At 43.5% G+C, this 15,339-nt stretch overlaps 1 protein-coding gene across 2 annotated transcripts in view; it reads right to left on the bottom strand.

Annotated features, from left to right (window-relative positions):
- The window catches only part of PNPLA7 (patatin like phospholipase domain containing 7), a 127,740-nt gene that overhangs the window by 103,796 nt on the left and 8,605 nt on the right, over positions 1-15,339 (bottom strand). Inside the window, exons 8-14 of one of the 2 annotated variants that reach the window (XM_033077574.2) lie at positions 14,722-14,881; positions 13,678-13,758; positions 8,745-8,873; positions 7,382-7,462; positions 6,698-6,842; positions 5,823-5,915; positions 1,044-1,144 (exon numbers count right to left, since the gene is read on the bottom strand). In XM_033077574.2, the coding sequence (XP_032933465.1) occupies positions 1,044-1,144; positions 5,823-5,915; positions 6,698-6,842; positions 7,382-7,462; positions 8,745-8,873; positions 13,678-13,758; positions 14,722-14,881 (790 nt within the window). The remainder of the gene's footprint in view (positions 1-1,043; positions 1,145-5,822; positions 5,916-6,697; positions 6,843-7,381; positions 7,463-8,744; positions 8,874-13,677; positions 13,759-14,721; positions 14,882-15,339) is intronic. The other variant, XM_033077575.2, reaches the window with a different exon arrangement.

The following is a 15,339-nucleotide window of genomic DNA, read 5'->3' as shown; positions in this document are numbered from 1 at the left end:
GTTTTTGAGCTGTTGACTTCCAGGTCAGTATTTGTAAAAAGCAGACCACAAAAACAAAAACAGACTTATAAATAATGACTGGAAACCTACAGCTGATACAAGTTTTTAATTCCTTGCTGTAAAGTACCTCTCACACATAAAGCATAGTCTGACAAATCCAAATAATCCATTTCATAAATCAGGGCAAGAAAACATGTTAGAAGTTGCAGCAGTGGCTTCCCATTGCTCACCACATGAATCTCTACAGAATCTCAAGCTGTGCATTAAAATGATGTGACAGCCACTAAAATCTATTGAAACACCCCTAAGTTAAAAAACAATAATACAAAAACATTCAAGGCAGGTTGGATGGTGTAGAGGAAGGAGTCCCAGGCCATGGCAGGGGATAGGACCAGCTGGGCTCAAAGGTCCCTTCACACCCAAACCATTTGGGGATTCTGTAAATCCAAATATCCCAACTCACACAGAGCTGCAAGGGCAGAGTTTTGAAGGCAGGGAGAAGACTGAAATGGCTCCAAGCAGAACGAGGCTGGGAAGGGAAGGAAGGGCAGGGCAGGCTGGGCTCTCAGGGAGCAGCAGAGCAGACCTGTGGCTTTCTCTTTTTTGGTCCCTGGTTGTATTTACCAGGAGCAGAGAGTGCTAACATTTAGCTATCTCTCAGAAGCTCACATTTAGCCAGCAGAGAAAGGCCTTACTTGACACATTCCACAAGAATCTTTATTTCATGCAAAGGGAGTCAGGCAGGATTCTCTCAGAACAAAGGGCAGACACCCATATTTATAGGTTCAGGGAGGATTCAAACTACAGCCAATAAAAGTTTATACAAAGAACAGCATCCAATCTAAGTGAGAAGTTCTAAAGGTGAACTGACCAATTACACAGACTAATTTCTAACCAATTATCTTCCAAAGTGTTGGAGAGTGACCAAATTCTTAAGGAATTTGGCTCAACCTTGGTATCCAAGATACCTTATCTATTATAGCAAGTTCCAGGGGCCAGGGGAAGATGGCTTTGGAGGAATTGTATCACCCACACAGACCCACCTTGGCCACGGTGGGGCTGCCAGCGCCGTCCTCGGGGGAGAGCTGCACCCTGGCCCTCTCGTAGGCCATGTCCATGTCAGACTTGGCACCGCTGGAATTGTCTGCAAGAACACAAAAATCCTGCTTTGAGCACCTCCTGCACTGCAGCTTCTCAGAAACAGCAGGAAACACACCAAGTGGAGCAATTTGAGCAAGTGGCACCTTCATGTTCCTGTTATTTCCCAGTTCCTTTTGACCTGGAACTTGAAATTTTCCCATCTGAACTCAGGTGTACAACACGTCCCAGAATTCCCACATCCACTCTGGTACAGTCATTATCTGAAGGTTTGTTGTGGGGCTTTTTGTCCACTGAGAATGTCAGAGCACTGCAGAGAGGGAACTCCTGATAACTTTTAAGTTTCAGATGTTTTTATGGCTTTCTGCAAAACTGCCTGAAGTGATGCTGCTGATGGTTCATATCAGCTGCTGCATCTTATTTTCCATACTCTAGAAATCCTTGAAATCTTTCATAGCATTAACATTAAATTTCAGGGCCAATTTCCACATTTGTGAGAGCTGCTCACCCTCTGAGCTCATCTATTGCTCCTTCTAGGTGTTGATGGGTTTGTAGAAAAGTTGGGATCTGCTGAATAAATCTTATTTGTTTTAAAAGCCTTTTTGGAAAAATTAAGCATATTTTCTACTCAGTTCCACATCTGTGGAAGTCACAGCCTGATTTACAGATGAGTTTAAAAATCATGCAGAAATTCCAATTTCCTTTAATGAATAGATCTGTAATAACTTCAATCTTATTTCTATGCCTAATATAGCTCTAAAATAGACTATTCAGAAAAGTTTACATTTTCTTCCTTATACATTTTGCCTTCAGTCACTACACTGTTCTTACACTTTTGCTTTTATAAATACAAATTGCTGCTCAGGCATAAGCTGGGCCCTTTGGAAAAGTCTTTTCTGACTGGTAAATTCTGTCATCCAATAATTTCAAAATTTTAATTCTGAATTCTTTCCCCACGTGTCCCTCCCAAGAGACACACACCTGAATTTGCCCAGGATTGCCCCAAGCTTTGGGAAGTTGGCTTTTGGAGCCAACATTTACATCCTTGTGATCTATGATCATGTGATAATACCACCCTACCATGAAGGGCTAGCCATAAATTTAATTTCAAAACCACAATTTTTATTTCTGAAGGGGTTCGACTCCCATCTCCCATCCCAGGCAGGCCAAGGGAAGAATCCCACTGTGCTGCATCAAGCTAGGGGAAGCAAGACAGCACACAGGCAGCTTCCAGAGAAGAGGCCATTTACTGACCAAAACACAGACATATTTATAATGAGGATCACAAAGCTCAGGCAGAACAGAGAATTATTGGACAGAATAAGAAACAATCTCTGTCACATACTCACAGTACAATTACTTCTAAAACAACAGGTGTTCAATCCATGTTTTTCTTTTTCTGCCTGAGAATGTCCACAGCCCCAGAGCTGTGTATTCAAAACAACCTGGGAAGGTTTTAGCTGTCTATGAGAAACAAGAACTGTGTACTTTTCACAGCCTGAGAAAATCCTGACTGAAATTTTCCTAGGCCACAAACAATGTCTACACCACTGCCACAAAAATTTAGATCTACCTCAGAGCACTCTTCCTATGCCATCTTGAGGAAATGCCCTTGAGTTCTGCCAGGGGAGGTTTAGATTGGCTATTAGGAAACATCTTTTCATGAAAAGGATTGTAAAATACTGGCACAGGCTGCCCAGGGCAGGGGTGGAGTCACCACCCCTGGAAATGTTCAAAGGACATGTGGGTGTGACACTTGGGGACACGGTTTAGTGGTGAAATGAGGGTGGTGCTGCCTGACAGCTGGACTTGAAGATCTTAAGAGTCTTTGCCAACCTTAACTGTAATTCTGTGATCTACAAATATAAACAGATCCTTGCACATTTCAAACCTGCCACTGGGATCATAATAAAGTCATTCAATGATCAGCCTTTAAACAAGTTGGCCCAAAGCTGATCATCATCAGAACTTACAAGATAAGATAAAAATTAAACATCAATAGTAATGCTGTTAATGCTATGAACTGAATTTCCTACACACTGAAGCACTAAAGACCCTAACTCAGCTATAAAAGTGGGATAGTAGAAAGAGCAGGTCCATATGAGCTGATCTGACTCCCTGTGCCCCAAATCCCAAGGTCAGACTCCTGAGCCCCAACACACCAAGTGCATTTTCCATCTGAACACTCAGCTTCAGCCCAAACACTCCCTGCAGTTTTGGCCCTGCAGACAGGGAAAGCATCTCCTACCCAGCCCTGCACCTTAAATCCCGTGCAGAGGAGAAGGAGGAGGCATTTTAAGAATGAAAGCTGCTCTACTCAACTGCTATTGAACGCAGGAGCCTTCCCTGAGCTGTGCTGCCCAGCCAGTGATTACTGGGAATGCCCTGGAGCTGCACATGGAGCCGCTGAAACAGGAGTGGGCTGGATCCTGTGTGAGGAGCACCTGGTGTCCCAGACTCTGCTGGGATGGGGGTGGAACAATCCCATCCCATCCCATCCCCTGCACAAACATGGCAACAGCCACAGTCCCCACAGCACTCCCAGCTCTTCCCTGCCAAGCTCTGCCAGTGCCATGTGTGCTGCACCTCAGGGTTTGGGGAACGGCAGCTTCTCCAACCCTTGGGGAGAAAAATACCAAAACAATAAAAGGCAACTCCTGTTCAACCTCAAAAACAGAGTTAGAAGACTGGCTTCCAGGGACAATGAAGGGGTGAAGTTGTTACATCCAAAAGGTGCCACTGTTCTATTTCTGCTTTCTAATTCCTCTGTCCCCCAGCCCGATGCTTCAATGAATTAATTCTATTTTTCTCCACACATAAAGCAGAGTAACCTGAGCTGGCAGAAGCCCATTCTCTCATCTACACAACTGCTGTTTCAGTTTAGATAACTACACAAAAAACAACCAGAAGAACAAATTACAGCCAGCCCTGGAAGCAACTGAGGCAGAAGTATTTTCTCCCAATTTTTAGCAGTGTTTATTAATTCTTAACAAGAAGCAAATCAAGGAGATGTTGAGATAACAGCACTTGTATGACTCTAACAGTTTTCTCCTCTCTGAATTAATAATAAACATGATCAATATTCCATGGAGTCTGAAAACACAGTAAACAGTGGAACAGAATCTGAAGCAAGATCTTGATCTTTTCATTACAGACATCAAGACACCTTCTGTGCCAGCTAAACAGTGAGAAGAAATCAGCTCTGTTAACTGAGGCAAATCATAATTACCCCAGTAGACACGCTCCTTCTGCCAATAAAAATTAATTTTCTCTCTCTGCTAAGCTCTGTGTACCCTGGCATAACTTTTATGACACATAAAAGGAGAAAGGAAGGACAAATGGACATATCCACTGAGAAGTTTGCAGGGATCCTTCCATAATGACACACAAGGACTGTCCCTGAGAATGTCACAGGTAGAGCTCACTGAACTGCTTCCTTTACCAGGGGGAAGGGGCTGTGTTCAGGGCAAGGATTAATTAATTTACCACTAAACCAGATCTGCTGGTGCATTTCATAATTCCTAGTGCAAAACAACCTTATACACATAAAAACCAAGCCAAGTCTTGTGTGGGTTGGTCAGTATTTTCTCTCAATTTGTCTCCCTGGCTCAGAAAGACCCCAGACACAATCCTGTATCTCCATCACATCCACCCCTCTGGACAGTAACATGGAAACCATGAAAAAAATCTAAGTGGGACTCCATACACTTGCCCAGCAGCAACTGAGGAGGAAACAAATCAGCCCTCCAATGTTAAAATTGAAGGAAATCCCCATTGCTCTCCTCTGTGCACAGCAGCAACTTCATGTGGCAGCAACAAGTGACACAAACCTTACCCTGGGAAAGGTCTCAGTGCTGAGGGCTCCCTCAGCCTGGCTGCCTCCTTCTTGTCTCCAAGCTCTTCAAGCCCTCACAGCATGTTCCTTTCTCCTAAGTCACTCCATAGCCATGGTGAGCAATAAAAGCATCTTCTAAAGTACCCAGGGCACCTTTATTCCACTGATGAAGCATTTCTCTATTAACAGTACCTGAGCATGACCTTGGAATTGCCTCACAGTGGTTAATTTATTACTCATCTAACAGAGACACATGCCTGTGTTCTGTGATTCCCCCAAGAACTCCAGTTTCTCCATCCTGGAACACAAAGCTGCCCTAAACACCAGGCCCAGAGGAAAATGTCTACAGAGGAGTAACTAAAGTTCCCCAAAATGATACTGCAGCATCAAACCAGCTCAGTCTCATAAATGTCTTCTCAGAGCATCCCATGATCCATCACCTTTATTATCCACTCTAAAGAACATTCCTCTAAAAGCAGCAAAGCCATCTAATGTGCTTTTTGGGACAATCAGCCAAGCAAGAAACATGTGTCATCTTCTATGTGAAAGATGATGGCCTATCATCATAATTCAGTTTGTTTCAGTAATACCAATTAATAAAGCTCTTCATTTGCAGGTCTTGGAAGCCAGATGATATTCCCCATTGCTGATAATGACAGCAAGGGAATGTTCTCTGGGATAACAAGCCATTTGTTACTAAATAATTTTTTGACCAATGAGTTAGGAAGCAGCACCACTGCAAGATGATTATCTACCATGAACACGACTGCAAGATGATTATCCACCATAAACAGGAAAATTATCTAACCCAGCACTCCAGAGATCATGTGGTTTCTCCCATGATTAGATAAATTACATATTTCCCACAATTTTGCCAAGCACTACTTACTAGAAGCCTCTGTAGACCCTGCATAGGGAGGTGATGAAAGGCTTCTTCTGAAAACATGCTCAGAGTTTTCTGCACCAGAAATCCTCAACATATCTGAAATTTAAAAACAAATGTTGTAAACACAAGGTATCCCCTATAAAGCAAGTTTCATTAACAACAAGAACCTTGAACTACCCACTATTAAAGGCTGACCTAAAGATTCTGAAACACTAACATTAAACATTGCTTAAACCTTTTTCCTGGTTTTGATTTAATTATTCGATTTCATCTATCTTCCTGGCTGTACCTTCAGTACTGAGTCTTTATGCTGAAAAGACACATTATCCAGCAATTCTTCTGCTGGTGTCTAGAGTGCTGCATTGAAAATCAGGAATCACTTATTTTTCCCTTTCCTTCATTCCTTAGTATCATTAAGAACACAGTAATATTTCCCCATTGAAGCTAAGGATTATCCAAAGGTTTCAATCTGAAATTAATCTAAGCCAATCCTGAACCACTGATAAAATAAAACCCCTCTGATCAATAGCAGTGATATCAACAGTGGAATAAATGTAGAGAAAGGACAGAGGGGAATGGCCTCAAGCTGAAGGAAAGCAGGGTTAGACTGGATTTGGGAGGGGAATTCTTTACTGTTAAAGGCAGTGAAGCCCTGGCACAGGGTGCCCAGAGCAGCTGTGGCTGCCCCTGGATCCCTGGCAGTGCCCAAGGCCAGGTTGGAGCAGCCTGGACAGGGGGAGGTGTCCCTGCCATGGCAGGGGTGGGATGGGGGAGCTTAGAGATCCCTCCCAGCCCAAGCCAATCTGGGATTCTGTAAGTAGTACAAAAATTAAAGAAGATCCCAGAGGACAGTTCCTCCATGTTTCCAGCAGCATTACCCATTTCCAGTGCTTCCCCAGACTTTTCAAACTTCTCTCCACGATCTTCCTCCAAAGCATTGGACGTTTGTCTCTTCCCTGCCTTGCTGGTGCTGCCTCCTGTGGTGACACTGCTCAGGGAGATCAGTGGGATGGCTGGGCTCTGCTGGGAGCAGCAAGGGGACAGGCAAACATCACATCACATCAAACATCAGCCACCCCTCACACGGGTGCCACACCCTGGAGCCTGCACAGTCCATCAGCTACTGCTCAGGGTGTGCTGATCAGTCCTAGGTCCCCAAGGATGGCTGGCCCTGGGATCTGCAGCTCCCTCAGTGCATCCCAGCAGGGCCTGGGGACTCCCAGCTGGACTCTTGGAGCATTTCCTGACCCTCTGCCACCACGGGTGCAGCGTTTTTCCCACTGCTCCAGACAGAGGTGACATCATTAGCAAACATCAGAAGTGCTGAGGCACTGAGCAGAGCACACACATCACTCTGGAATGATGCACTTGGGAAATTGAAGCCTCCCCACCAATTCCCCAGGCATCAGCATAGGCTGGGTTTTATGGGCTGGTTTTACAAGTGCCTCAGTCCTCAAGCACTGTCATTATGAAATTAATATGTAGCATTTGCTTTATGACCTTCTGGAAGAAGGAAAACCTCTGTGTGCCCTGTCAGCTGAGGGCCTGCCTCCCCAACTTACACAGCTGAAGAGCTCCGTGGTCAGCCCCAGGTAGTTGTGCAAGGCCAGGAATGTCACCCTCTGCAGCCTCACCATGATGATCTGCAAACAGGGAATAAAGAAGCCATAGCAATGGATTTAGCATTCTCCCACACTCATTCTGGCATTTAGAGACAAGCATGCACCAGAGTACCTGAAAGCATTCTATAAAATACAGCCTGTACCCTAAGCTGAAATTCCTTTTTAGCAGCTGATAAATTGAGACAGAGATAGATTCAAATGATTTACAATGACTTCACAATCATTTGATGGCACGAGAATCCAAAGTCTTACTCCCAAACACCAAATGCTTTTTGTTTTCTATAAACACCAATTAAAAAAATGCCTTGACATAAGTATTTGCTTCCAATTTTCCTCCTCATTAAAAAAATTATTCCAGCTCTCCCCATAGAGAGCCTGTCCTAATAGCACTCAAACCTGTCACTGGAATTAGTGGCACCTTCCTCTGCCCTGCCAGCTAATTCCCACTCCTGAGCCATCCTCTCTTTTGTATCAGTTCTCACAAAGCAAATTAATTTGGTGTTAATGATCTGTTCTCCTTCAACCAGCAGTACGAGGAGGTTCATGTGTTGCACATAAATCATCCAGAGACCAGAACAGTTTGCAAGGACAAACAGATTCAGAAGTGACAGTAAAGCAAAAGGATGGCCCAGAGTGACTTGTGGGGTCACCCTGTGGCTGCTGCAGCTGTGGCACAAGGCACCACCCCTGGAAATCCTTAATCCTGATCCCTGCACCACCTCCCACCTGCAGGAGATGCTCACTGGAGAGCTGTCTGAGCCCCTGCAAAGCAAGAGCAGGTGAACACAGAACTGACACAAAGCACAGCTCTTCCCTCAGGAGCTGACACAGGCTTCTAAAGTGAAAATTCACACATCAGTCTGAATTTTGTGACTCTCACAAAGCATCAGGCCTCACCAACCAGCTCCTGAGGGTTCAGCAGTCCTGTTTCAGAATATGTGACAGTGTGTTCATGACTCTCAGCCATTCTGGAACCCTCCTGGTGCACCCCAAGCTGCAGAGCCCAGGCCAGCACCTTTCTACTCCCCAAGGACCAACAAACTCACACAGTAGGTCTGGCTGATTGATGAGGGTACCAAAGGCAGAAACTAAATTAATGGAGATATACAGATACATAAATTATTTTTGCCTGTTTGAGAGAATGCTGGATTATCAACAGCCAGAACAAGTCCAAATCTTGCTAAGCTGTGCTGAGCAGTTCTGTACCTACCAAAGGATGGATGATGAGCTTGCTGAGCCTTTAAATACCCTCCTATAACCTGGAAATGAGAGTGGTTCCCCCTTCCCCCTCTGCTCTACCTACCTGCACCACCCTCACAAGGGTTTCAGGGTATTTCTGGAACACATCCTGGAAGGCACTGGCTGGAAGCCTCAGAATTGTGGATGGAGAGGCTGCTCGGGCCGAGACGGTTTTATAGGGAGCAGGGTGACCCTAAGAGTAAATTCAGAGACACAGGGTTAATCCATCAATTATCCAATCCAATTCTTCCCAAATTCCTGCTCTGCTGTTGCCTGTGTCTCACAGACACAGTCTGACCACAAAAATTTGAGCTGGTGCTCCATGACCACGGGGGATGCAATGAAGGTGAATTCACACTGCATTAGAGACAGGGCAGGGAAATAAGAGCTCCAGGGAGCTGGATCAGGTTGAGGGAAGTGCCAGGTCCAGCTCTGACACAGTTTTATTATACAGAGCCAGCCTTCAGCAGCATTTGAAATCCCAGCTAGTCCAGGCTGCAGAGAAAAGAGGGTTTGTTGATTTTATTATCTGTACTTACAACCAAGCCATTTGCTGCAAAAACAGCCCCAGACTCACACAACCAGTGAAAAACACAATAAAATTGTACAGTAATTACAGTTACAATGGAGTAAGACAAAAGACAGGCAGATTCCTTATGTTTCAAGATATATATATATACACACACATATTTTTTCATATATATATATATGAAATATTCCATGTGACAATACCAAACAGCTTCTCTTTACTGGACACAAAGTGGGTCTAGACTTTCCTGCTCAAAGGACAGATGGAGAACTAACAAACAAATGAAAAGTAGGTAGAATACAGAGATTTTTTTCACACTGGAAGGCAAGCCTCTGGGTTTGGATTTTCCCCCTTAAATGGGAATAGATTGTAACAAAAATCTACTGCCAAACACTTGGATTAAAAAACCAGACAGACAATGTCCCTTTTACCCACTCAATAAATGCTGGAAACAACATCTTTAAGTCATAAACTAATTTACTAATCCATCAAATGTTGATTTACACAGTATTTATAAGACAAAATGAGCCTTTCTGCAGCACAGAGCAGGAGAGAATGAAGAAATGGAGTTTCTATTATAACAGCACCTCAAGCTCCAGCAGCTTTCCCCCTCCTGAGGAACAGAAGGCACCTTTTTCCCAACACTGACACACAGATGTTCAATGCTGATTACAAACCAAACTGCCTGCAAGACCTGCAGACCATCACACAACTCAACACAAGCACTTTGAAGGAACTCCTGCCTAAAGAACCCAGCAAAAACAAGCAAGAAACTTTTTCTAATCACTCTGGAAAATAAAGCTGCAGCTCTGTCTGCCTGCTGGTCTGGAAGGCACCATGAAGCAGCTTCTAAAATTAAATTAAATTAATTGGAACCAATATCTTAATTACACCAACTTCAGCTGACCTTTTTATAAAATCTGGGGATGGTATTAATAGCTTTGATTTTCAAGTTCCTGAGGGATCTGAAATTTTAAACATCTCTTTGACCTACAGTGCAAAGCTGCCAGTGTCCTCAATTTTCCCAAGTTTCTTTTAATTAAGTACAGAAATTAACAAATAACATTTCTGTGCTTTGGCTGTACCCCAAAATAAATGCAACAATCCTCTTTTACAGACCAGTTTGAAGTCTGGCTTTATATGAAGAATTAATTTGGACTTCTACTTACATGTAAAAGAAAATGTCTGCTTTTAAGCACTGCATTTGCCATCTGTATTTCCTACCAATCTCTACAGCAATATATAGTAAAAAACCAAGGAAATTATTAAATCTTTAGTTGTTGGGCAAGGACAAACATCAAGTTTAATGGTGTTTCATGAGTTATTCCAAAGAGCAAACTCAGCCCTGGGTGTCCCAGAACTCTGGTCTCCAGTCTACCCAACAAAGTCTTTGGGTTTTTCTGGAAAGTGCTCAGTGCTGACAAGCTCAGGAAAACAGTTCTAGGATAATAACAGATAACCCTGCAGAAGCCTTTTTCTCTGAACAACAGCCCATTCCTCCAGATTTTCAGCATATAATTTTGCCTCTCTGAAATCTCTGCATGAGAGCAGCTCTCCTGAAAGGGCCAACACCACAGCTAATGGGGCTGGAACATGCAAGAGCTGGCAGAGGAGCGTGAGGAGGAAATGTTCCATAATTGTCACTTCTCTCAGATCTAATGTTACCAGCAGCACAGGCAGAATACCATGTTCAAATTATACCATTTTGCAATCACACACTGAGATGACAAGAACAGTTAAGTTATAATCAGTTATGAAACAGGTTTTTTTCAACAGAGAACTTTTTGTTCTCAGGGCAGGTAACTATTTACTTCTGTCTTGTTTCAAGAGCTGAAGCATCACCTCCAAGCAGCAGCTGAACCCAGGTGACAGCTTACGGCCAAATCCAATCAAGTTTGGCCAAGAAATCTGCTACAAGAGACAGGGATGTTTCACATTCTCCCACCTGCACTGGTAGCTCCTTTCTGGACCCCAAAATCTGGCATGTTCTCCCCATTTCCATGGCTGGATTTTGTCTTCCTCCACTCCTTCCTGACATCCTCTATATCAACACTGCTGTGCCCAAAGCTCTTGCAGCCATCAATCACTTCTTTATAACCTCATCTATCTTGTCAGCCCTGCAGGCTCACCTTTATCCAAGTGTTTTTCCACCTTCTTTTAATCCTGACTTTCATTTTTCCCTCCCTCAATCACTGCCATTTGATCAATATTCCTTCACACTTTCTTCTTTTTCCAACTTTCTTATTCCAACTATGCCACCAGGCCCTAGTTTTCCTAAGAGCATCTCCACATGGAGGACAAGAGAAGAGTGAACCCCAAATCTCCAGCAATCAGCATCACATCCCTGCTGGAGCAGTTCACTCTGGATGCACAGACTGCTCTGGGAAAAGCTCTGGCTGCACACACAAACTCTCAAAAAGGGTTGCTGAAAACAGAGACAGCAAGGCTCAGCTCAGAGATTTCTTTGGGATTAGAAGCAGTATCAAGTCAGAGCCATGAACTGTTCCAGAATCCCAGGAAAGGGCCTGCAGCTATTTGGATTCAAAAGCTTCCAGTTTCTCCTCAGAGTTTGGAGAAAGCAGCATCAATCTGTTCTCAGAATAAGGGGAGGCTCATGCCACAATTGCTACCTTTGTATTTAGTGACCTAAAAGGACTTTTCAGTTTAAAAGATGAAAGATTCAATTAGAAAAGTACCTCTGGTGTGACCTTTCTTTTAGGTCCACCAACAAAATGTTGCCACTTCTTGCAACAACCTCAACTCTTGCACAACTCTCAACGAAGTGAGGGACCAGCCTGACATCACATCCTGCAAAATCAGTCAAAAGAACCACAAACCCAGCTCAGACAACTGAAATCCTCTCTGAATACAGCCCTTCCTCACACCAGAGCCATGTGTCTGGTGGTGCAGTGAAATCTAATTCAGGTTATGGCATCTGCAGGATGTTCTAACACTCACTCACTGATTTGGGATGACACTGAGGGGTCTCCTCTATTTTGATCCAGTTCTACTTCCTCTCTCCTTGCCTATTTTCAAGCTACTCCTCTACCTAAAGTCTGCAAGGAACAAAAGGAAGAGGAAAAACAGCAATGAAATAAGCAGTTCACAAAGCTGGGAAGTGAGGAACAAAAGAGTTGTAAAAATAAATGAGAACAAGTTTAGCAAAAACTATTTCAAGGTTTTTTCATTACAGATTCCTCTGCAGACTGCTAACTCTGTTCAGCACACTTTCAATCATTTTTATTTTTTTTTACTTACCAGTGGTATAACTAATGAGAAAGAGAAAAAAAATGACAGAATGAAAATTAAAAATGAAAAAACCCAACCAGTTTTTTTTAGAAAACAAAGCCATAAAGCACTGCTATACAAGGATTTCTTTTCTTACATTTCTTTTGAACAAGCAAGAGCATGACTGGTATTCATGTTCCTTTATGATGGCCCTGCTCTATAGAAATTTAGTGGTGGAAGTAACAAGAGCAAAGGTATTAATATGGATTTACAAAGATATTATGAATTTGACAGCAAGAACTGGACTTGTACAGTTCAAATTATTCCCTTTCTACAGAGAAAAATGTGACCAAGCTGAAAAAAACGTTCTCACTGTCGATAGGTTTTATGGGAACTACAGATACATAACAGAGATTTACAGATAATGTGGATATAGAGATGTGTGCTTGCTTTTGGAAATGACAAAAAACACTTCAGAGAATCCTTTAAATACTCACACACAGAGCAATGGCACCTCTTGATGAACAGAGACAGCCAAGCATGGCAGAAACGTGACACAAGGTTAAACAGGAACAACTTTCTGATTAGATTTATCTTCATCCTCTCAAATCCCATCCTACCAAAATCCTTCAAGAAAACACCTTCATGGTTTGGGTATTATCAAAGGTATTGAATTCAACACCTTCCATTTAGACATTCCTAAGGTGATTTCAGCAAAACCATCAGTCTAATTCCAACCAAACAAAATCCAGCAATTTTGCACTGAATGGGATCAACATTCAGCTCATCCTGGCCCCTGGCAAAGAGCACAGCCCTCAGCTGCCACCAGCACCACTGATGTTACAAAACAAAATCAATCCAACAACTGCTTTCACAGTATAATTACAGTACTAACAAATGTCAGATTTATTTTCATTAGACTAAATAAAAGCAAATTTGTTAAGCAACCCATCAAACATGTAAAAGCCTGGACAGCTGGGCCCCAGCCTGAGTTGTGATTTGAGCAAACCAAACTGTAATCTCAGTTTTCCAGACATAAAGGGATCATTCAAATCCTCCTGCTAATCAGGAGTACACATTTCACAACCACCCTCCACACCACAAAGCTCAGCTTACACCTGCAAGGCCTGGGAGGAGGAGAACTCATTAAAAAAAAAACCATTTTGCATTCTGCCTCTTTCCTAGGAGTGTTCAAGGCCTGCTTCCCCTGGCAGGCTGTGTTGGAGCCAGCAGAACTCACCGTGATGACATCGAGGATGCTCAGCAGGCTGTGCACGCTGTCTCCTGCCAGCACCTCCTTCACCACCACCTCTGTTCCATCCTGCAAGCACACACACACAGTTACTGCAGCCTCACAGCTGCATTCTGGCAAACTTGGAGCATTTCAGAAAGCTTGGATGCTTCTCATCTCTCTGCTCTGATGGAAATGTGCTAATTCCAACCAGAGTTTTAAATCAGCGTTCTAAAAGTCATAAATTAAAACCACAAGCCAGCTTTTTTCAGGGATGTTGTGGCCTGTTTGTCTTTGTTATGTAACACCAACAAAACAAAGCTTCCCTCACCCAGAGGCAGCATGAGTTCCCTTTACTGAGGGGTTACCTGTCAAGAGGTTGTACACAAGAGCAGTAAAATGTAAAAATACACAGAAATCAGCCAATTTGATATAATTTCCAAACACAAGCCCACTGAACTTTCAGCCACCAGAAAACTGTTCACATCCAAAAGTTAAACTCAAAGTTCAGTCAGGAAGAAGGTAAAAATTTAAAATGTAACTTGGCAGAAGGACTTGGACAAGGACTGGTGCTCAACATTTTAAGACTCACATGGAAAACAAACCATCACCTTTTTTCCCTTGTCTACCCAGAAATGAATCTGACTCTTCCACTTCCCACACAAACCCCCTGACTCCTGCTGGACAGTTCTGAGGTGAGCTTGGTCTCTCCTGCTCTCTGTGCCCAAATCCTTTCTGTCATGACCTTTCCAAAGGTGAATGTTTCCAATTCCACCTTGCACCCTGTGTTCCCTCAGTAACTTCTGCATTTCCTGTGAGGGTATTTCCAGCTGCCTCATCAGCTTTGTGTTCTGCTCCCTCATCTGAGACACGAGGGACCAGAGCTACAAACCTCAATCTTTACAAATACCACAGCCCTGAAGAGCTGGGATTAATCCCTCCTAAACCACTGTGATTCACATGTCTAAGTATAATCAATGCTTAATGATTCATGCCAGCCTATCTGCTGTGTGAACAGATTTCTCTCAGAAGTGCAGAGCAGTGGGTTCTTACACTTTCTTGGATGCAAACTTCCAGTTTTCCATCCTGCACCACATAGATGCTGTCGTCCAGCTGCCCGGGACGGAAGATGTACTCGCCCTCGTGCAGCTGCACAAAGAACATGTGCTTGCACAGCTCCAGGAACAGGGGTTTCTCAAAGTGCCCAAGGACCCTGCAGCAAAGAAAATGTAAAGAGAAAACCTGAAATGGTCACAGGAATGGAAAATCCTTCCTAAATTAGCAAAGCCCCAGGTGTGAGGGGCAGAGGAGCAGCTGCACCCCGAAACAAAATAAAGTGCAAGAGCAGCATGAAACACAGAACTGTGAATGCTGGGGCTCCTTTGGAGGAGCCCTCCAAGGAATGCAGGCTCAGAATGAAATACAGCCAAACTTCCTCCAGCAAACACCAGCATGTCCTGTGGAGGGGAATAAAAATAAAAGCCTGCCAGATGCCCACACTCTGTGAGAAAAGTTACCCCAGAAAACTTCCCCTGCAGGTGCCCTGTCTGTGGAAGCAGAACACAGCAGAAATACTGAAAAGAGGGAAAAGCTTCTGTCATATGCATGTAATTGCAAGTTTGGAATATTCCATCTCCTGCAGGTAACACACACCTGGACTCCACTCAGTCA

Source organism: Catharus ustulatus, chromosome 21 (genome assembly GCF_009819885.2).
Source record: "Catharus ustulatus isolate bCatUst1 chromosome 21, bCatUst1.pri.v2, whole genome shotgun sequence".
In the NCBI taxonomy this organism is placed as follows: domain Eukaryota; kingdom Metazoa; phylum Chordata; class Aves; order Passeriformes; family Turdidae; genus Catharus; species Catharus ustulatus.
This window is presented reverse-complemented; position numbering and strand designations above follow the sequence as displayed.